General features: G+C 44.9%; 1 protein-coding gene across 1 annotated transcript; it reads right to left on the bottom strand.

The window, feature by feature from the left end:
- Positions 1-322: 322 nt before the first annotated feature.
- On the bottom strand, positions 323-2,012 carry KCNA1 (potassium voltage-gated channel subfamily A member 1). The gene has a single exon (XM_036864598.1). It carries the CDS (start codon positions 2,010-2,012, stop codon positions 525-527), a length of 1,488 nt encoding a protein of 495 aa, XP_036720493.1. The 3' UTR covers positions 323-524.
- Between the last annotated feature and the right edge of the window lie 20,994 nt (positions 2,013-23,006).

Below are 23,006 nucleotides of genomic sequence, written 5' to 3'. Positions count from 1 at the left end.
TCGTTGCCCGTTTCGGCTGGTGTATCATGTTGCACATAATACATCTGATGCCCCATCTTAAAATGTGCTGTGCAGTTTGCCAAGATTTCATATTGGAGTCCCATGCAAATTTTAATTTTATATTTCTAAGCGATCATCTGATTCTTAGCTAAAAGAAAGAAAGAAAAAAAATTTAAAGAAGCCACCAAGGATTAAAAACGGGGAAGCATATGAACCTCATTTTACCTAGACAAGTTCATGGACTGAGTGATTTTAAACCGGTTTTAGAAAATACACTTTCTTTTCCCATTTTTTAATAAAATGAAAATAGTTTCTCTTTTTCATGGCTCTTGAAAGCTTCGGGTTTGCCACCCCCCAGCACTGGCAATGCAACAATGCATCGACAGTTCAATAGAGCATTCAAAGACTATTTAGTAGAGTATCTACAAGGAGTGACCTGGGTCACTGGGGGTTTGGTTTGGTTTGGTCTTTTAAGTCTTTCAAGCTGCTAAGTGGGGGGCTTTTTAGTTGCTTTGCTTGGCTGTTTAAACGTCAGTCAGTAGCTTGCTCTTATTAACGCAGTTTTGGTTAGCTGCGGTGCAATTGCCAGTTCTGACATTGGCCTGTCTAAAGTGGGCTATGCTATTATTCATATCCTCTTCGATCTCCATGTACTCAGATTTGCTGAGAGTGGAGGAGCCGCGCCGACTGAGGTCACTGTCAGAGGCTAAGTTAGGGGCACTAACGTGGAGCCACTGAGCCTGCTCTTCCCCCTCAGTTTCTCGGTGGTAGAAATAGTTGAAATTGGACACGATGACAGGTACGGGCAGGGCAATTGTCAGCACACCGGCGATGGCACACAAGGAGCCCACGATCTTGCCTCCAATTGTCACAGGGTACATGTCACCATATCCTACGGTGGTCATGGACACCACCGCCCACCAGAAAGCATCGGGGATACTGGAAAAGTGCGACTCAGCTTCTTCCGCCTCGGCAAAGTACACTGCGCTAGAGAACAGTATGACCCCGATAAACAGGAAAAAGATGAGCAGCCCCAGCTCTCTCATACTGGCTTTGAGGGTCTGGCCCAGGATCTGGAGGCCCTTAGAGTGGCGGGAGAGTTTGAAGATTCTAAAAACCCTTACCAACCGGATGACCCTGAGGATGGCCAGCGAGGTGGCCTGCTCGCCTTTCTGGTTCCCCTCCTGCTCAGCTATCTCGGTGCCCAGGGTGATGAAGTAGGGGATGATGGCCACGATGTCGATGAAGTTCATGATGTTTCTGAAGAAGTCCGCCTTGCTGGGGCAGGCGAAGAAGCGCACCACCAGCTCGAAGGAGAACCAGATGATGCACAGGGTTTCCACGATGAAGAAGGGGTCCGTGAAGATGTTGACGCTGTAGACCACCGTGGTGTTGTCGAGGCGGTGGACGGTGCCCGTGAAGTCCTTGTCATCCTTCAACTCGGGCAGCGTCTCCAGGCAAAAGATGACGATGGAGATGAGGATGACCATGACGGAGACGATGGCGATGACCCGGGCGGGCCCCGAGCTCTCGGGGTACTCGAAGAGCAACCACACCTGGCGCTGGAACTCCTTCTCGGGCAGGGGGCGCTCCTCCTCCTTGATGAAGCCCTCGTCCTCCCGGAACTTCTCCATGGCCTCCTCGCCCAGCTCGTAAAACTTGATCTCTTCGGAGAACATGTCCAGCGGCACGTTGACCGGCCTCCGCAGCCGGCCCCCCGACTGGTAGTAGTAGAGGATGGCGTCGAAGCTGGGCCGGTTGCGGTCGAAGAAGTACTCGTTCCTCAGCGGGTCGAAGTAGCGCATGCGTTTCTTAGGGTTGCCCAGCAGCGTGTTGGGGAACTGCGCCAGCGTCTTGAGCTGCGTCTCGAAGCGCAGCCCGGAGATGTTGATGACCACGCGCTCGCAGCACTCGTGGTCGTCGTGCTCGGCCGGCCGCGGGTAGCTGCCGTCCTGGGGGTGGCCCGGGGCGGCCGAAGCCTCGTCCACGTTCTCTCCCGACATCACCGTCATGGTGGAGGCAGGGCGCGGCGGCGGGAGACCGGGGGCGGGCCCGGGGCGGGGAGGGGCGAGGGAGGCGGGGTGGGGGGGGACCCGCGCGCCCCCCCCACCTGCGTGCGCGGCTCCCCCGCGCTAAGGGGGCGGGGCTTCCGAGCCAGCAGGTGGAGGGATCTGCCACTCGGAGACCGTCTCCTCCACCCCGCCTGTTTCTCAGTTTGGAGTCCCCCTCGCCTGCCGCCCCGGGTGCAGCTTTTCGCCGGGGCGGGGTGGGGAGTGGGGGAGGGGGATTGGGGGTGGCGATGGGAGGAGGGTTGGTGTTTCTTCCTGCTCCGAGGTGCCTTAACGCAGCGCCGTTCTAGCGGACCGGGCCACCGCTTCGGGGTCGCCCTGGCCTCCCTTCCCCTCCGCGAGCCCTCCTAGGACCCGGGGCAGAGCCAACTCAGCAGATGCCCTCGCCTGCCACCCCCTCTGCTTCTCCTCGGCCCTACCCCCTCCTAGCCCTCTTCGCCTGCCGCCTTCTAAGCTCCCACCGGGGCAATCGATGGACGCTGCAGAGAAATAGAAAGTGATACGGGGGCAGAAGATCAGAAGCGTTCACATGGGACGGACCCACAGACACGGAAGAGCACAGACCTCTAGCTTTTTTAGAAAGCACGAGACTTTTGCTAGGGTTATCACAGACACGCAGACAGACACACGCAGACACCCGAAATCCAAGTTTGGGGCTCCTCCATCCCACTTTCCCCAATGCCCAACAGCCGATCTGTTTACAACTTCCTTAAACTAGAGATCGGAAAAGCGCCCAGGGACGCTGGCGGAGCTCCAGGTCCAGGCAGCAGCCCCGCGCCCCCGGCTCCCCTCACCCGTCGCCCCAAGCCCCACTTCTGCAGCCCCGGACTGGGGAACCCCCTACCTGGCCGGCCGGCTTGGCGCAGGGGCGGTGCTGAGTCGGCGGAGAGCCCGAGCGGGGATGCGGCAGGTCGCCTTTGCGGTACCCGGGCGCCAGCCGCGGCCGCCACGGCATCCGAGGGGCGCCGGGGCCAACGCGCCGCCCTCGCACCTCGTCCTGCTCTCCTTCAGTTGACCAGTCGCCTTACTGGGCAGCTACGGCGGAAATGTCCATCCCCGACCCCCATTCTCGCCCGTGGCCGGCAACCTGGAGACGCCGCGCTCTCTCGCTCTCTCGGGTGCGGGGAATTCCGGAGGCTGCGGGGGGCGGAAAAGCAAAATGCCACCCTCTCCCGAGCTCTGAAGCAAATGACGATGCGGAGCGCTCTCGCCCCCTCCCAACACCGTGGGAGCCCTTGATTCGATCCCGAAGGAGGCGAGCGAGCAAGGGCCTGGATCTACGTGGCTCGCAGGTCCCCTCCGCTTCCCGCACCGCGCGCGGACCTCGGCGAGGCTACGCGGCGCGCCGGGAGCCGTTCGGAGCTCCGAGTGGGGCAGGGTGCGTGCGGCCCGGGTCCGCTCGGTCCATTTCTGGGCGCTGCAAGATCAGCAGAAACCTGAGAAAGCGCCCGGAATGCGGAGCAGCGATTGGCCCACCCGGGCGTGGGTTGGGGAGGGCGGGGGAGGGCGGGAGCGAGGAGGTAGATGGAAAATAGGAGGGGGTGGCTTGGCAGAGGGGGGCTGTCACTCAGTTCCCACCCTTGCCAACACAGCTTTTTCCTTCTCCTGCCAGAAAAGCCGACCGCCAGTTCTCCTTCCCTATGGTCCACAGCCCCGCACACGCACGGTCCTCGGCCGCGACCTTTCCGGGAATTTCACATCGGAAACGGTCAGGTCCGACGCAATGCAGGCGGTGGTGTTCCTGGCACAACTACTCTGATGGGCTGGCGTTCGGCAGTCCCACAATAATCCGCTTCTCTGCGCGCTGTCCGGCCGCTCCCGCAGGGGGCTCTGCAGGGCGGACCCAGCTTGTCCTCGCCGGCCTCGGAGAGATGCGGACTTCGGGTCGGGCTCTGCGGTTGGGGATCACCCGGGTTTGTTCTCCGTCGCGCTACTGCGAGGCAGTGGTGCTAAGAGTGTGTCCCTCTTTGACCTACGACGGGAGTTGAAGTTTTCTTGCGATCGGACTATTTTGAAATACTGAGAATGTGACTTGTGGGAAACCAAAGGCTTCGTGGGTTTATGCGCTTGTCTGCCAACTTGGTGCTAATTGGAACGAATCTGAGAAGCAAGTCGCCTGCCCACCTCCCACCCACGTCCCTCTTCCCGAAGCCTCTTTTTCCGGCCTAGGGCCTTCCCAAGGCCCCTTGCAAGGCTGGCAACTTCTCGGGGACAGGGTCCGCACAGAGGCGCAGGGCGGCAGGAGCCGGGGGCGTGCGGGGTGCCCTCGGAGTGCGGCTCCAGCTGCGCCCCTAGAGGCGCTGCGCCTTGGCGCCTGCAGCGCGAGAGAAGGCAGCCGGCAGCTCCGGTACTTCAACTGCGGCCGAGTCTCCAAGGAGGCTGCAGGAGCCCGGAGTCGCCGCCCATTGGCTCCCCGGCTGCCTTGGGACCACCCCTTCGCACCACCGCAACCGCGAAGCCTCCCGCCGACACCACCCACCTCTTTAATCAAAGCGAAAGATTGCATCCTCCCCACTCTGTTGTGGCCAGTGAGAAGCAAGGGCCTCGGCGGGCCCTGCACGCAGGCAGTGCAGCAATCCTGGGTACCGAACTAGTTAAGTCCCTCCTCCAGATACCGACTCCAGCATTCCTTTCAGAAAAAATCGGTATTTGTTCCCTCCACTCCTCCGGAGCCATAGCCCAGCTTTTCTTTTACAAACCATGAGTTCTCTTAAACTCCTCCTTCCCATATTAAGCGCTGCCCTTTCCCCACCTTCCAAACACATATTCCTGTACCCCACTGACTCCGCGGTTCCTTTCCTTTCCACCCTACTGCCTTATTGGAAAGAAAAAGAAAAAAACCAAAAAACAAAAAACCATGAAGCTCTGCATTGAAATACTGTCAAGTCCCTTGTTTTTTTTGCTACTGCTGCTGCAGCTATGGCTGCTGAGGCCGCTGCAGCCCTGAGAACACCCTACTACTAGAGCTGATCAACATTTTCAGACCCTGTCCTAGCAATACGGGGCTTCCTACTCTACTCCTGTACCTCCCTCTGCCTGTAGCCCCCCTCCTTCTTTTAAAGGTTTCTGAGACTGTCATCTCCCCAGCCTCATGTGGATGCACTTGCCCTGATTCAGCACTGGGAGGTTGCCTTACTAGAAGAGATTTACAGACTGGATGAGATCCCAGGTTCCTAAACCCAGGGGGTTATTAGGGGGCACAATAAGATCAGGAGGTTTTCAACATCCCTGGAAGATGTCTTTAGAGCCGGACTGGACCTCCATGGAATTGGAAGAAATTTGCTGAGCTAGGAACTCATCATTCTTGATGCAAGGCCGCCATTGGTAAGGGTCTGAAGGTATTTATTTATTCAACAATTTTCTTAGCTCCAGCTATGCGTCAGCCAAATTCTAGCACTGGAGACATAGTAATAACTAAGACATGAGGTCCCAGACCCCTTGGAGCTCACATTCTTGTGGGAGAGACAGACAATTAACAAATAAACCACTGTATATATGTACTACATCTTCTTTATCCACTCATCTGTCGATGGACACTTAGGTTATTTCCATGTCTTGGCTATTGTGGATAGTGCTGCTATGAACATAGGGTGCATGTATCTTTTCGAATGAAGTTTTGTCTGGATATATGCAATGGAATACTACTCAGCCATAAAAGAGAAATGAAATAATGCCATTTGCAGCAACATGGATGGACCTAGAGGTTACCATACTAAGTGAAGTAAGTCAGAAAGAGAATGACAAATATCATATGATAACACTTGTAGGTGGAATCTAAAGTATTACACAAAAGAACTTACCTACAAAACAGAAACAGACTCACAGACATAGAGAACAGACTTGTGGTTGCCAAGGGGGAGGGGGGAGGGGGGAGGGATGGATTGGGAGTTTGGGATTAGCAGATGTAAACTATTATATGCAGAATGGATAAACAACAAGGTCCTACTGTGCAGCACAGGGAACTATATTCAATATCCTGTAATAAACCATAATGGAAAAGAATATTGAAAACAATATATATACATCATATATATTATATATGTGTGTATATGTAACTGAATCACTTTGCTGTACACCAGAAACTAACACAACATTGTAAAGCAACTATACTTCAATAAAATAAATTAAAAAAAAAAATAAACCATACATTATAATTTAGGTAAAAAACATTTTTTTAAGGGGATAGAGACTGACAAATACAGGTTTGCATGGATAGGAAAGGTCTCTCTGCAAAGGTAGCATTTGAACAAAGAACTTCAAGAAGAGAGAGCTCAAGGAACAGGAAGATCAGAAGGACGGATATGAGATCAAATGCAAAGGTTCTAAGACAAGGACAAGCTCAGCATATTTGGGAAACAAAAGAAGCTAGCAAGAAGTGACCAAGGAAGAGTGTTGGAAAAACTAGGTCAGAAAAGTAGGCAGAGGCCAGCTCATGCAGGGCCTCTTAAGCTACTTTAAGAATATTTCATTTTATTCTGACTGCAATGGGAAGATATTGGAGGACTTGGATCCGTACAGTAACATAATATGATTTACCTTTTTTTTTTCTTTTTGGCCACACCACGTGGATTGTGGGGTCTTAGTTCCCTGACCAGGGATTGAACCTGGCCTTATGTAGTGAAAGGACAGAGTCCTAATCACTGGACCGCCAGGGAGTCCCCTGATTTGCCATTTTTAAAGGTTATTCTGGCTCCTAGAAACAAGGCACGAGGTTGGAGTTTATCAAGTAGTACAAACAAAGATGGCTTAAACAAGGAAGATAGTGGTAGGAATAGGATTACGTTTGGAAAACAGAGATGGCAGGATTTGGGATGTGGAGGAAAGAAACATTTGAAGAACATCTCCTAGGTCTGTAGCTTTAGTAACCAGGTGGATGGTGATGTCATTTCCTGGAGGAGTGAACTGGACAGCACCTGTCCCACCAGAATGTGAGCTATGCGAAGTCTGAGACCTGGCGTGTCTTAGTTATTACTGCGTTGGGTCATGGGGGCCTTTCCTCAGAGTCTCCCTGCCCTGCCATTCTTCTTGCCCTTTGGCCACTTGCCCTGCCTCAACTGCTGCTGGATCAACCAATTCTGTGCAGGCAGCAGAATCCTGCCTAATGAGGTGGACCACACCGCAATGTGTGGAATCTGGAGTCCTCAAGGTGGCAAAAAGGTCCAGGTAACCAACACAGCCACAGGGAGGCATTAACTCAATGGACCCGTGGGAGTTGCCCAGTAGGAGAGATGGGATAAGATGGAGCCTGGAGGCAAATTCCCTCTCACTTGATTCTTTTCAAGGACAAGTGACCATATGGTCTGGTGACAGGGCTGCATCTCTTTGTGGCTCATGAAGCAGTGGCCAGCTTGGTAACCCGCTACATTGCATTTGCACCTTATCCTTCCCTTTTCCCTTACTCTCACTGCCCAGGGATCGCGCCTCCCACTAAAGCCCAAGTCCTATGTCAGGTTCTGTTTTCTAGGCAGAGGGGGTCCAGACTTCAGTTTGAGACATGTTAAGTTTGAGTTATCTGTTAAACATCCAATGCAGATGATGAATAGGAAATTGAGCATACAGTCGAGTCTAGGGTTCAGAGAAGAGGTCTGGGTAGATCTGGGTTTCTCAGCCTCAGCACTTGGTCTGGATGCTTTGTAGTTGCGGAGGGCGTTTTTGTTTTGTTGTTCTGTGCATTTTGGGAGGTTCAGCAGCATCTCTGCCTTCTACCCGCCAGCTGCCAGTAGCACCTGCTCCCAGTTATGACAACCAAAAATGTCTCCAGACATTGCCAAATGTCTCTTGGGAGGCAAAATCACCCCCACTGGGAACCACTGGGGTAGATGGTAGTTAAAGCCAGAGCTCTGGGCTAGGGCACTTGGACATGAAGGCAGAAAGAGAAGAAACAGTTCAGAGACCGCAACTCAGGATATTCTAATTCTTAGAGGTCAATAAAAGAAGGAAGTGCCAGTGAGAGAGACAGAGAAAGAGTGACTGGCAAGGTAAGCAAACCCGGAGAGTGAGGGGTCCATGAAAACAGATGAGTACAGTGCTTTGCGAAGGAGAGAGAGGTTTTTTTTTTGTTTTTTTTTTTTTGTTTTTTGAACGCTGCTAATTGAGTAGAATGAGGAAATTAGAATTAACTACCGGGTTTAGAAAAACTTGAGTTTAAAAGAGATTGAGAGAGACGAACTGATGACAGTGGGTAAAATCAACTCTTGAAGTTTTGGAGTCAATAGGGGGAAAATGGAGGAATAGCTGAAGCTTCCTTCAAGGAAGGATGACAAGACTTTTTTTTTTTAAGATGAGAGCTATTAAGATATGTTTGTATGCTGATGGGAATGATTCATTAGAAAGGGAAAAATTGTTGATGCAGTAGAAAGAGAAACATTGGAGCAATGTTCTTGAGAAGGCAAAAGGAAATTGGGATCTGAGATCCAAAGGAAGAGATTGGCCTTGGAAAAGGACAGTAAATCCATAGAAAGGGGAGTGAGAGCAGAGTTCAGATACAAGTCATTTAGTAGATGTGACTCTGGGAGTTTGTGGACATTCATTTATGCAATCAGAAGCAATTTTCACTGTAAAAAGGGAAGCAAAGTCATCAGCTGGAAGCGAAGGTAGGAAGGTGTTCTTGGAAGTAGAAGGAAAAAATGTGAAATAACCACCCAGTAGAACAGGAAGGTGAAAGGATTAAAGAATGTAGCAGGATTGCCTGGCAATATCATGGGCTCGATTTTGGTGAGAGAACATGCATTTCAGTGATCAGGCCCTGACTGTTTAAGATAAACTTGGAAGTGAGTCATGATAGAATTAGTTCTGATGATTGTTTATGGGAAATGTGAAACTAGTATAAACATAGCTTCCTTCTTAGCATTGGTTTCTTAAGTGCTATGTAGTGGTTAGACAAGGCATGGCAGGAAAAGCACTGGTCGTACCAGGCAGGAAAATACCCATGTGAACTCACCTTAGATCCTGCTGAGAGCAGTGTTACAAGAAGGGGAATGAATGGGGGTCTCATAAGGTATGAGGTATAATCGTTAAAAGGTAGTATAGAACCACTAGGAGGCAGGAAGGAAACTTCAGAAGTTCACCAAAGGTTTAAGATGACACTGAGTGGTGTGGATGTCCACATTAGCCAGGGGTCCTCTTGTTGGGATTTGTGATCAGGCTTATCTGTAGATGGGCTCTAGGGGCCTGTGAACCTCTAAAATTGTTTACACATTTTGGTATATGTCAATAATCTTGTTTCTGAGCATCCAGTCTGTGAGTGATTTTTATCAAAATCTCAAAGGGAGCTTCCACTGGAACAGTTAAAAGCCTAGGTTTTTAAATCACAGATGAGTTCTAATTCAATCACTCTGATATGGACGAGTCACTCCATTATTTTACATCTTCACCTCCTAATTTGTAAAATGTAATATCTATATCATTGTCTGCTGTGAGGATAATAGACAAATTGAGTACTGATCAGTACCTGCCATGGAGTTAAACTTGGTGAAATGTCAAGAGAAAATGACCAGGAAGGTCAGGAACTACTCCATTAGATGGATCTTTAAGAAACATTCACCAAGGACAAAGCAGTCCCTAGATAATTGAGAATCAGAGAAAAGAAGAAGTGTAATACCTACGATCAAGAATCCTTACGGCCAACTTCAGTATTCAGGCACAGCAGGATAACGGGTACTAGACTTTTCTCCCACCATGAACAGCTAGAAAACTGGATAAACTGCATTAAGTCAGCACAGGGCAAGAGGCAGGGCAGAACTGAGATCTCTTATAAAAGGGAGACAAATGAGATGAGCTCTGTGATAGGCTGACTTTTTTCTGGAAAGTACCTGGAGGTACTTTCCAGAAGCTATGCAAGGAGAGGAGACCCAAGCAGAGCCTGGAAATCTTAGCTGAAGAGACAGGGGCTGGAGTCTGGTGAGGCTGAGGTGGCTGCAAGTTATGAGACAAAGTACTGAAGAGGAAGGAGCAACACAATGAAATACACCAGAAATCTGCACGGGGTCCCCTTAGTCTGTTGGTAAATACCAAACTACAGGTGGGTAGATAGGGTAAAACCCCAGGGGGCTGGGTTGGCTTAATATTCAAACATCAGTCAATGCAACTCACTCTATGGGGCTAATCAAAGGAGATTCTTAATAGATGCAGAAAAGCTATTTCACAAATTTCAACACCCATCCATTATTAAAACAAAACAAAAAAGGGACTTTTCTGGCAGTCCAGTGTTTAAGACTTTGCCTTCCAATGCAGGGAGTCCAGGTTCGACCCCAGGTAGGGGAGTTAAGATCCCACATGCCTCGGGGCCAAAAAATCCAAAACATAAAAAACCCAGAAGCAATATTGTAACAAATTCAATAAAGACTTTAAAAATGGTCCACATCAAAAAAAACAAAAACCACCTTAAAAACAACGACAACAACAACAAAGAAAAACAAACCTTTTAGCCACTAGAAATAGAAAGAACTTCCTTAACCTGAAAAAGACCATCTACCAAAAGCCTACAGTAAACATCTTACTCAATGGTAAAAAGGTTGAACACTTTCCCTCTAGAATTGGGAACAAGGCAACAAGGCAGTAATATGCACTCTGATCACTCCTACTTAACATTGTATCAGAGGTCCTAGTCAGTGCAATAAAGCACTAAAAAGAAATAAAAGGCATACAGATTGGAAAGAAAGAAGTAAAATTGTTCTTATTCATAGACAACATGATTTGTATATGGAAAATCCTGAAGATTCTACCAAAAAACTACCAGAAATATTAAGTGGATTTAGTAAGGAAACAAGGTGAATATATAAAAATCAGTAGTATCTCTACCACCTACAACAACATCAAAAAACATAAACTGCTTAAACATAAATGTAAGAAAATACGTTACATATAAGACCTGTACGTGTAAAACTACAAAACATTGCTGAGAGAAAGTTAAAAAGACCTAAATAAATGGAAAGCTATACCATGATCATGGATTGGAAGACTCAGTATTATGATGATGTTAATTCTCCCCAAACATAACTTCAATCAAAATGCCAAAAGGCTTGTTCACAGAAATTGGTTCTAAAATAAAGCTGATTCTAAAACTTATATGAAAACACAAAAGACCTAGAATAAAATAAGTTTAAAACAGAACTATGTTGTAGGACTTACACCACCTCATTTCAAGACCTACTATAAAGCTGCAATCATCACAACAGTGCAATATTGGTGTAAAAAGAGACATACAGATGCTTGGAACAGAACGGAGAGTCCAGAAATAGATCCACACTTATATGATCAATTGATTTTCAATGAGGTAATTAAATGGGGAAAAGAGTCTTCTCAACAAATGGAGCTGGAATAATTGAATATCCATAAACCTTCACACTTACCTCACACTTACAAAAAAAATTACTCAAAATGGATCACAGACCTAAATGTGAAGCTAAAATTATTGAACTTCTAAAAGAAAATGCAGAAGAAAATCTTTACAACTCAGAACAAAGACATAAACCATTAAAAAAAATTGAGATATTGAACTTCATAAAAGTTAAAAACGTCTGCTCTTCAAAAGACACTGTTAGAATGTGGACTTAGAGACTGTCATACAGAGTGAAGTAAGTCAGAAAGAGAAAAACAAATATCGTATGTTAACGCATATATGTGGAATCTAGAAAAATGGCATAGATGATCTTATTTGCAAAGCAGAAATAGAGACACAGATGTAGAGAAAAAATGTATGGATACCGAGGGGGAAGGGGCAGGGTAGGATGAATTGGGAGATTGGGATTGACATATATACACTACTATGTATAAAATAGATAACTAATGAGAACCTGCTGTATAGCACAGGAAACTACTCGGTGCTCTGTGGTGACGTAAATCGGAAGGCAATCCAAAAAAAGAGGGGATATATGTATATGTACAGCTGATTCACTTTGCTGTACAGCAGAAACTGACACAGCAGTGTAGAGCAACTATACTTCAATTTTTAAAAATATATACTGTTAACAAAAGGAAAGGGCATGCCATAGACTGGGAGAAAATATTCACAATGCACATATCTGACAAAGGACTCACTCAGACATATCAGCAACTCTTACAACTCACTAATAAGACAAACAACCTCATAAAAAATGGACAAAAGATTTGAATGGACACTTCACAAAAGACACATTCTTTATGATTCTATTTATATGAAATTCTAGAATGAGCAAGCACAGATCAATGGTCTCCTGGTACCAGAGAAGAGAGGATTGACTACAAAGGGTCAGGAGGGAACTTCTAGGTGATGGAAATGTTCTGTATCTTGATTATGGTGGTGGTTACACAGTGTATTGTCAAAACTCATAGAACTGTACACTTAAAATAGGTACATTTTATTGTGTGTAAATTATACCAAAATTAAATTTATTTTAAAAATTCCTTGTCAAGTAAATAATATTGATGCATGTTGAGGTGACAGAAGAAGGTTAGAAACAGTAATATTTTTCTAGAGCTTAACCTGTGACAGTTTCTTAAACTGCTCTGAGTTGTCCTTGAAAGGAGGAATATATGAAGTATGAAGGAAGAGAGGAATTTCCTATCTTATTAGGACTATCTGGGCAGGTTCACAACTTGGAGAAGAGAACGATAGCATCTAGGAATTCATTTAAAAATAATTATTGAGCGTCTACTGATTGCCTCAGTCATTGTGTAATATATCAGAGACCAAGACAGAATCCTTGCCCCCAGTGAGGTCCTATTCTCATTGTGGAGACAAAGATGTAAACAGGTAATTACCATACAATATGAAAAATGCTTTAATGACACCAGGTATGGAAGAGTGGCCCCTGAGCCAGCCTTGGGAGATAGGGAAGAACTCCCAGGAGAAATTTCAAGGTAACAAATAAGAAGAATCCTAAAAGATGAGTAGGAGGTATGGCCATTGGAGTCCCTTGTGGACCAAAGTCAGGTTCTAGATGTACAGGGGAGTCAAGAGCATATCCAGAAAAATAAAACTTATGTCAGTAGACCTGGAGGATTGAGTATAAAGAGGTGAGCGGCAAAAAAAATTAGGTCAGAGAAGTTTCCAGGAGCCAGGTCATGAAGCACCTTGCTGGTCACCGTTGTGGACCCCACTGGTTTCCTCCTGAGTGTCCAATCCTCTCTTTCTTCCCCCAGACAGGACTCCCTTGTACATAGCCTGAAGGGAAGCCCACTGCTCCAGGGTATCTCATCAGGAATCAGACTGTGACCCACCCCTAACCCAGGAGATGGGAGAGGAAGCCTTCTGGAGGGCTTCAGAGAAAGGCTTCCTCAGTGGTAAGAAAGAGCCATAGAAAGATTTTGTCTTCATCCTCAAGATGTCATGTCTGATGACTCATCGGTATACGCATCCTGTTTCCAGACTGAATGATGAAGCCAACACTGAAGATGTCATAGGGAAAAAGGAAAAACCTGGATCCTGGTGACATCGTTGAGCAGCTGAATCAAACAGCCATGAAGCTTCCTATCATAGAAATTCCTGTTATGAAATTCAACGATTTTCTCATGGTCAAGTGAGTTTGAGTTGAGCTTGCTCATTAAATCTTGTTAATGGATTTTTCGTTAAGGATTTTAAACAGACTTGTAAAATATCATGGATAACATATGGAAATGATTTAGATGTAGATGCTTGTGTCAATTATAACTCTTTCTGATTATAGAAGTACAAACTCAACCCCAAATGGCTTAAACCAAATAAAAGGGAGGGGCAGGGGGAATAGAGGATTTGGGGAATAGAAATGGAGCTTCAGGAAAGGCTTTATCCAGCACTCAAGGTCCATGACCAGGACCTATTTTTTTCCTTCTCCATTTCCCTTCCTCAATGCTCACTCTACTCTCAGATGCTTTTTTTTGGTGGGCGGGGGGTGGGGGGATGTTTCCAGGATGGCTACCAGAAAGTCCAGAAGTTCTGTACCTCATGGCTGGTAGGAAATACGTCTAATTCCCTGGTGGCTCAAATAAGAGTTTTGGAATTGAGCCTTAGTGACCCTCAATTGGCCTGACTTGTGTTACTTACACATCTTTGAGCCCATCCCTGCAGTCAGGAGGATGGGATGTGGCAACTGGATTAAAGAAATCAAGGCCCTTCCCTGGAGATGGGATGGGGTCAATCTCACCCAAACTCTATGGTGAGAAATTTCAGAGTACTGGCAAAAAGATTAAAAGAGGACTGCATGCTAGGGAAGTGATCATCAAATGTCCAGAAAGGAGGTGATAGAGTGAGTTAGGAATGGCTCCTAGGTCTCTGGTTTGGGCATCCTAGAGAGAAATGCACTTCAGGAAGCTGAGTTAAGATGAGCAGGATAGTGAAATGCAGTGACCAACTGGTCGTTGATTGTCTTGAAAACAGAAGTTTCAGTAAAGTAGGGGGAACAGATGCCAGACTGCAGTAGTCAAGGGATAAATGGAGTGAGCAACGGAAGTGAGGGCAAGCAGGCATTCTTCGAAGGATCTTGGAACTAGAGGGCAGGAAGGAGATAGAGGTAGTAGCTAAAGGGGCCTGTGAGGTCAAGGGAACTTTTTTGTTTTTTAATATAGGAGAGATTTGTGCATGGTTTAAAGCTAAAGATGATAAATGAAAAATATATAAGGAAGAACAAGATTGAAGATATAGGCCGGAAGTGGGGTAATTCATGGAAGAAGATCCCTAGGAAAAATGTCGAGAGAGATACAGAGCACAGCTAGAATAATTAATCTTAAAGAAGAGTGAGGGACTTTTCTTCACTGTGATAGAATGGAAAGAGGAAAGGACTAATGGGAACGCACTGGAAAAGTGAATTCAGGAAACTGAGGGAGATTCCATCTGAAGGTTTGTAGTTTCTCAGTGAAGTACCAGATGTTACCTACTGATGGGCGTATGACAGGAGACCATGAAAGGTCAAAGATAGTCACGAGGAAGAAGAGGAGAGAGAGTGGATTGGGAAAACATATGGGACTTTGCTGTTTTGTCCCACATCATCTAGAAGGTGTGTAGTCTATGCTCATAAAGACCGAATGAATTTTTGGCCAACCCAATACAATCAGAATCCAGTGACTGGGACCATGTATTTTTTATCTGTTACCCAATAGATCACCTTCCAATCCAGTCAGATGCCACCTCAGATGGGAACTCAGAAGTCCTTTCTCCCCTGATCACCCCCTTTCTTCTTTGCCTCCTTTCAGGGTCCTGCCTTTCCTCTAGGGCAGACTGGAGAAACCATTTCTTCCCTTGTGTCTGAGGCTGGAGGAACCCATGTTTATGCCTATCCCAGCAGGGCAACGGTGGAGCCTTCCGCAAGGATACCCCAGAGAAAGGCCACCGCCTCTCTGCTCATGTTAATCACCTCTCATTGTCACCCCCGAATGTGTTATTTTGGGAAAGGCCCCCTCCCCAACAGAGATAAGAATAGGAAGAGTACAGGGATGAAAAGGGCACTTATAGAAGAACCACAAGAAAGCATCAAAGACCCGACTGAGATCAGAAACCAGGCATATGAAGAAATGCCAATATGTGTGCTTTTGTGATTTTTCTCCAAAATGTTTCAGCATCTCAGATGTTGAATAGAAAAGGCGGTTGGCAGTGTTGGTTTAAAAAAAAAAACCTGTTAAAATGATGTGTTTGTCATAAGGTACAAATAGATTAGGGCATCAGAACACAGATTATAATTTCTAACCCAAAATACATACACTGGGGGTGTTTACATCTCAAAACACTCTGCATTAAGAGTATATCTGCCCAATGGCATAGAGCTTTGAGGCTTCTATTGCCTAATTTTTTCCATTTTGCAGCAGACTCAGAAATGCTTTCAGAGGTAAATTTTCTCTGCTCTAAATATTCTCTTAACCCTGTAACTTATCATATCTCAGTTATAAGAAATAGTTTTAATGAAAGATTGTTGGAAAGACATAAATACAGCCATTTTTCTGGAGCTGCACGGTCCAGCACGACAGCCATTAGCCACATGTGGCTATTTCCATTTAAATGAATTAAAATGAGAATTAAACTTCACTCCCCTCAGTCCACTGGCCCTGTGTTAAGTGTGTAATAGCCACATGTGGCTGGTGATTACCACGTTGGGCAGCGCAGGTACAGAGCACTTCTACCACCGCAGAAGTTTCTATTGGGCAATGCTGCTGTAGAGCTTCGACCCTTGGGTCAGTCCAGACACTCGGTGAGGGCAGTATGGTTTGGGTCGCTTGTATAATTGCTTTTATGCCTTTAGCTTGCAGAGAGGAACATTATCAGAAAAAGCCCTATAAGTTCACAGTGGTAACTATTGTTAGAACTTTGTGAAGGACACCATCCACCACGGTACACAGTGCCTTCTGTGAGGGTCCCTGGAGGAAGTCTTTTTTTTTTTTTTTTTTTTTGTATTATTTTTGGCTGCATTGGGTCTTTGTTGCTGTGCACAGGCTTTCTCTAGTTGCGGCGAGTGGGGGGCTTCTCTTCGTTGCGGTGCATGGGCTTCTCATTGCGGTGGCTTCTCCTGTTGTAGAGCACGGGCTCTAGGCACGTGGGCTTCAGTAGTTGTGGCATGCAGGCTCAGTAGTTGTGGTGCACTGGCTTAGTCACTCCATGGCCTGTGGAATCGTCCCAGACCAGGGCTGGAACCCGTGTCCCCTGAATTGGCAGGTGGATTCTTATCCACTTTGCCACCAGGGAAGCCCCTGGAGGAAATCTTAATCTCAGGATCAAAGTAACCTCTGCTTCTCTTATTTTTTTTAATTTTTATTTTATATTGCAGCCTAGTTGATGAACAATGTTGTGTTAATTTCAGGTGTACAGCAAAGTGACTCAGTTATACATATACATGTATCTATTCTTTTTCAAATTCTTTTCCCATTTAGGTTGTTACATAATATTGAACAGAGTTCCCAGTGCTATACAGTAGGTCCTTGTTGGTTATCTATTTTAAATATAGCTGTGTGTACATGTCAATCCCAAACTCCCAGTCTATCCCTCCATCCACCCTTCACCCCCACCCCCGGAACCATAAGTTCATTCTCCAAGTCTGTGAATCTGTTTCTGTTTTGTAAATAAGTTCATTTGTATCATTTTTTTAGAGTCTGCATGTAAGTGATATCAGATGATATTTGTCTTTCTCTGACTTACTTCATTTAATATGACAATTTCCAGGTCCATCCAGGTTGCTGCAAATGCCATTATTTCATTCTTTTTAATGGCTGAGTAATATTACATTGTATATATGTACCACATCTTCTTTATCCGTTCCTCTGTCGATGGACATTTAGGTTGCTTCCATGCCTTGGCTATTGTAAACAGTGCTGCAATGAACATTGGGGTGAATGTATCCTTTCGAACCATGTTTTTCTCCAGATAGACGCCCAGGAGTGGGATTGCTGGATCATATGGTAGCTCTATTTTTAGTTTTTTAAGGAACTTCCATACTGTTCTCCATAGTGGCTGTACCAGTTTACATTCCCACCAACAGTATAGGAGGGTCCCCTTTTCTCTGCACCCTCTCCAGGACTTACTGTTTGTAGATTTTTTGATGTTGGCCATCCTGACTGGTGTGAGGTGATATCTCATTGTAGTTTTGATTTACATTTCTCTAATAATTAGTGATGTTGAGCATCTTTTCATGTGCCTCTTGGCCAACTGTATGTCTTCTTTGGAGAAACGTCTGTTTAGATCTTCTGCCCATTTTTTGATTGGGTCGTTTGCTTTGTTTTCATCTTGTAGTTACTGTGATTCGTAAAGCTGATTCATTTGCCTTATTGTCTTCAGGCAAACTTAGAGCCTGTGTGTGTGTGTGTGTCCTGCCTTCATTTCCCTTCACGACTGATTTTATACTTTTGGGTTGCATTTTTTTTTTAACTACCTAAATCCTTCCTGTTAGAGAAGGAGAATATAAGTAAACGGAGATTATATGCATACATATACACACACATGCATACAATTACCTTCCAGTCACCACCCAGATATGTGTCCTAGTCATGAGAACATTAGTCAAAACCCAGCCCCTAAGTGCTCTAATTTATCACTCTGGGATCATTCTCAGCCACGGTACCCTAAACCATTACTTTGGGCTACGTAACAGATAACCGAGTCATAACCGAGGTGTCAGGGTCATAGGACAAATATTCAAATCTAAGTTAGAGCGTGAGGCTTCCAAAGTCTTGTCCTATATGATATGCAGCTGTTACTGGCAGTAATAGGCAGGGCAAAGGTCTAGCCTGCATTGTGGCAACTGAAATGGTTTCCAGTGTGGTTTTATAAATATGTGTGTTTTTTAATCCCAGTCATATAGAAGCAAAATGCCTTTGCTCTGACTTCATACAATGGAGCCTCTAACATGCTGCTCTCACTGATGACATGACATACATCTTACAGTCTGTTAAGCCACAAATAAACACTATGCTTAATTATCCAGCCTAGAGATGCATAGGGATGCCATAGAAAAACTGTATTCAGAATTTCCAAGCCAATTTTGCTCCTTTTCACAAGAAAAAAAAAACATTCTGAAAGCTTTGCACTTTTTTTCCTTTTATTCTCCATATGAATTAACTCTTTACAGTACTGCATACTTACTAGGAGCATGTTTTTTCAAGGTGAAAAAGGCAAAAAATGCATTGTCCATACCCTCGATAAATGTATTGTCTTCTTTGTTGAGGAGGCAAGACTTCTTCTATGACTGTAAAACGACAGCTTCCAAAGGCAGTCAACTGAGCAGCGCGATCTCACATGTGCTAGCAGGAGTTTGGGATGGAAGGACAGGGGCCCATCAGGACAGCCACTGGGCAGCTTGCTGGAGAAGTGATCTTTGGAGGACCTGCAGAGGGGCAGAGAAGGGGGCCCTTCACGAGGGAGGGAAGGCTGGAGCAAAGATGCAGTCATGGGAATGTACAGACCTTTCAGGGGACAAGGAACAGGTCAGTCTGGCAACAGCACACTCAGGAGGAGGTGCTAACGATCGGCGGAGTGACAAACCAGGCTAGAGTGGGGCAGGGGCAGACCAAGCAGAGGACTGCAAAACCCCTGCACGTTCAGGAATTCACTCTTGAACAACCAAACGTCGTCCGTCGATACTACATCAATTGTTTGTGGCCTCGGAAGGAAAAATAAGAGCCAATTTGCAGCCAATGTTCAGTGAGAGTGAAAGAAGGTGGATTCATGACAGCAGTTATTATCCGACACATGGTAATGAATTGTTTTAAATTTTATCTTCGTACCATACTTTATGCTTTTCAAAGCTCTTTCTTGTGCATCGTTTTTTAGTCCTCTGACAAAACCTTGGAATTGGGGGGAGCAAGCATTTATTATCCTAATATGATAAAGTCACTGACCAGGAAGAACTGATTGGGGCTTGAATCCTCCGTGTTCACGTGGGCATCAGTGGACCAAGGCAGCAAACACAGGTCTTCCGCCTCCCATTTCCCTGCTAGCCCCTTCACACCACACTGCCTGAGATTGCTGCTACTTCATTTTCAGACATTTGCAGCTCAGTGTCCAATGCCACTGACTTGGGTGATTCTCTCTTTAAACAGCACATTCTAAGAAACACACTAATTACAGTAGGAGGAGGGTGGGTTATTCAGAACTTTCTTATTTTGAGGGAAATGTGTGATAATTAAGAAAGATTGGTCATTCCATCTTCCCAGATTTTTCAGGTCTAGGAAACATGCCTCTTTATCAGGCCGGTTTGGATTCTATCCTGCCTGGAGACAAAACGATGGACTGTTTGATGTCCCGGGGGCTCTGTAGGCTGCAATAATTCTGCGATTCTTTCCTCTAACGGTTGTCTTGGTATTGTCAGGAGTCCAAATCTCTTATTTAAAGTGCATCAGAGAGAGATGCAGCTGGATGTAAGCAATGTGTGTATGTAGGATAATAGTGTAAATATTTTATAGACTGCAGCACAACAGGATTAAATACTTTTGCTTGGACAAATGAATCCCATCTTCAAAGCCACTGCAAAGAAGCTTATGTATTGGGCACAGTCATTTTGCAAATAACCGAACACACTGTCGTATTCACAGAAGTCAGCACTTCTCCAAAGTCTTAGCACCTTCTCAGCATTGCTGGGAGCAGTCTTACCTATTGTTCTGAGGAGGAAATCTTTTCTCTTGGCAGTCTGATAGATTATGCAACTCTATTTCAGTAATTAACTAATTGAGTCGCATGTGTTTGTTCTTTTTGAGCTGTTAAGCCTCCTTCCTGCCTTTATTCTCAGAGCAGCATTCAGCTACATCCCCAACTCAGAGCCATGACTCAGAGCAAATTTGACTGACCTGGTTCTCAAAAGTGTCCTCATCAACACTCTCCTTCTGACTAATACCAACATCTCTTACAGGTCACTCTCCAGCCCTCACTGCAGACTTTGACCCGTGGTGCTCTCAGATCTCAGATGTCAGAAATATCTCAGAGACCGGGAACTAGCAGCAAGTTAAGACTGACTACCAGCATCCACTCTCATCACTCCTATTCAACATAATCCTGGAAGTCCTAGCCAGAGCAGTCAGGCAAGAAAAAGAAATAAAAGGCATCCAAATCAGAAAGGAAGAAGTAAAATGGTCTCTGTTTGCAGATGACATGATCTTATATATATATAAACCCTAGGGACTCCATACACACACACACACACACAAACACATAAAACTAATAAATAAATTCAGTACAGTTGCAGGATACAAAATCAACATACAAAAATCAGTTGCATTTCTATACACTAACAGCAAACTACCTGAAAAGGAATAAAGAAAACAATCCCTTGCACAAAACCATCAAAAGCAATAAAATACCCAGGAAAAAATTTAACCAAGGAGGTAACAGATCCGTACACTGAAAACCCAAAGACATTGACAAAAGAAATTGAAGAAGACAGAAATGAATGAAAAGATATACTGCATTCATGGACTGGAATAATTCATATTGTTAAAATGTCCAAAGCAAAGCAAAGATTTGCTACCCAAAGCAAAGCAAAGATTCATGGTAATCCCTATCAAAATTCCAATGGCATTGTTTTACAGAAATAGAAAAACATCCTAAAATTTGTATGGAACCATAAAAGAGCCAAAAGAGCCAGAGTAATCTTGAGAAAGAAGAACAAACTTGGAGGCATCCTGATTTCAAACTATATTACAAAGCAATAGTAATCCAAACGGTATTGTACTGGCATAAAAGCAGTCAAATAGACCAATGCAACAGAATCAAGAGCCCAGAAATAAACCCACACATACACAGTCAACTAATATTTGACAAGGGAGGTAAGACCACTCAAGGGGGAAAAGATAGTCTCTGCAATAAATGGTGCTGGGAAAACTGGGTAACCATATGCAAAAGAATGAATCTGGATCCCTATCTCACACTACTTACAAAAATTTATTCAAAATGAATTAAAAACTTAAACATAACCATAAAACTCCTAGAAGAAAACATAGGGAAAATCTCCTTGACATTGGTCTCAGTAATGATTTTTTGGATATGGCAACAAAAGCACAAGCAACAGAAGCAAAAATAAACAAGTGAGACTACATCAAACTAAAAAGCTTCTGCACAACAAAAGAAACAGTCAATAAAATGAGAAGGCAACCTATGGGATGGGAGAAAATGTTTGCAAATCATGTATCTGATAAGTGGTTAATAGCCAAAATATATAAGGAACTCATACAACTTGATAGCAAAAAATAAATAAATAATCCAATTTAAAAATGGGCAAAGGATCTGGATAGACATTTTTCCAAAGAAGACTTACAAATGGTCACAATTTCATGAAAAGATGCTCAACATCAGTAATCATCAGGGGAATGCAAATCAAAATCACAATATAACCTCACACCTGTTAGAATGACTATTATCTGAGATAGAGAGATAACAAGGACTGGCAAGGATGTGAGTAAAAGGGAACACTGGTGCACTGTTGGTGGGAATGTAAACTGGTGCAGCCACTGTGGAAAACAGTCTGGAGTTTCCTCAGAAAATTAAAAATAAAACTACCACATGATCCAGCAATCCCACTTCTGGGTATATATCCAAAGGAAATGAAATCACTGTCTTGAAAAGATATCTGTACTCTCATGTTTATTGCAACATTATTTACAATACCCAAGACATGGAAACAATCTGTGTCCATCAATGGATAAATGGATAAAGAAAATGTGAGATTATATATATATATGTATGAATGTATAATACATATAATGGAATATTACTCAGCCATAAAAAAAGAATAAAATCTTGCCATTTGCAACAACATGGATAAACCTCGAGGGCATTACGCTAAGTGAAATAAGTCAGACAAAGACAAATACAATATGACCTCACTTATACGTGGAATCTTAAAAACCAAGCTCCTAGAAACAGAGGCAGAGTAGAGAGATGGTTAACAGGGTGGGAGGAGGGGGAAAGGAGGCAGTGGTCGAACAGGGAGATGTTGGTGAAGGGTACAAACCTCCAGTTATAAGATGAGTAAGCTATGGGGATGTAATGTACAGCATGGTGACTCTAGTTGACAATACTGTACTGACACTTGAAAGTTGCTGAGAGAGTAGATCTTAAAAGTTCTCAAAACAAACAACCAGAAAGGAACTGTGAGGTGATGGATGTGGTAACTAATCTTATTGTGGTAATTATTGTGCAATATATACATATATCAAATTATCACATTGTACACATTAGACTTACACAGTGTTGCATGTCAATTATATCTCATAAAGCTGGCAAAGGGGGGAACCCTGAGAACCCTCCTGTTTGGCGCCCTCTAGGCTTCCCAGTCTCTCCCTCCCATGCTCTTACCCAGTTTCCCTTTTCTTGCTTCCACATTTTTAATCATTTCTGACATGACCTCCTGTCCTATCCCTCACTCTCAGAAGACACCCTCACCTTTTACTTTACAGAGAGAAACAGAATCTATAGGAGGAAAACCCTCATACCTTACTAACATCCAACACACAGCTGGACCCAGCCACATCTGTACCTTCTCTTACCTGGGCTTTGGATCCTCTGCCCCCTCA

The sequence above is a fragment of the Balaenoptera musculus genome, chromosome 10 (assembly GCF_009873245.2).
Source record: "Balaenoptera musculus isolate JJ_BM4_2016_0621 chromosome 10, mBalMus1.pri.v3, whole genome shotgun sequence".
NCBI classification, from domain to species: domain Eukaryota; kingdom Metazoa; phylum Chordata; class Mammalia; order Artiodactyla; family Balaenopteridae; genus Balaenoptera; species Balaenoptera musculus.
This window is presented reverse-complemented; position numbering and strand designations above follow the sequence as displayed.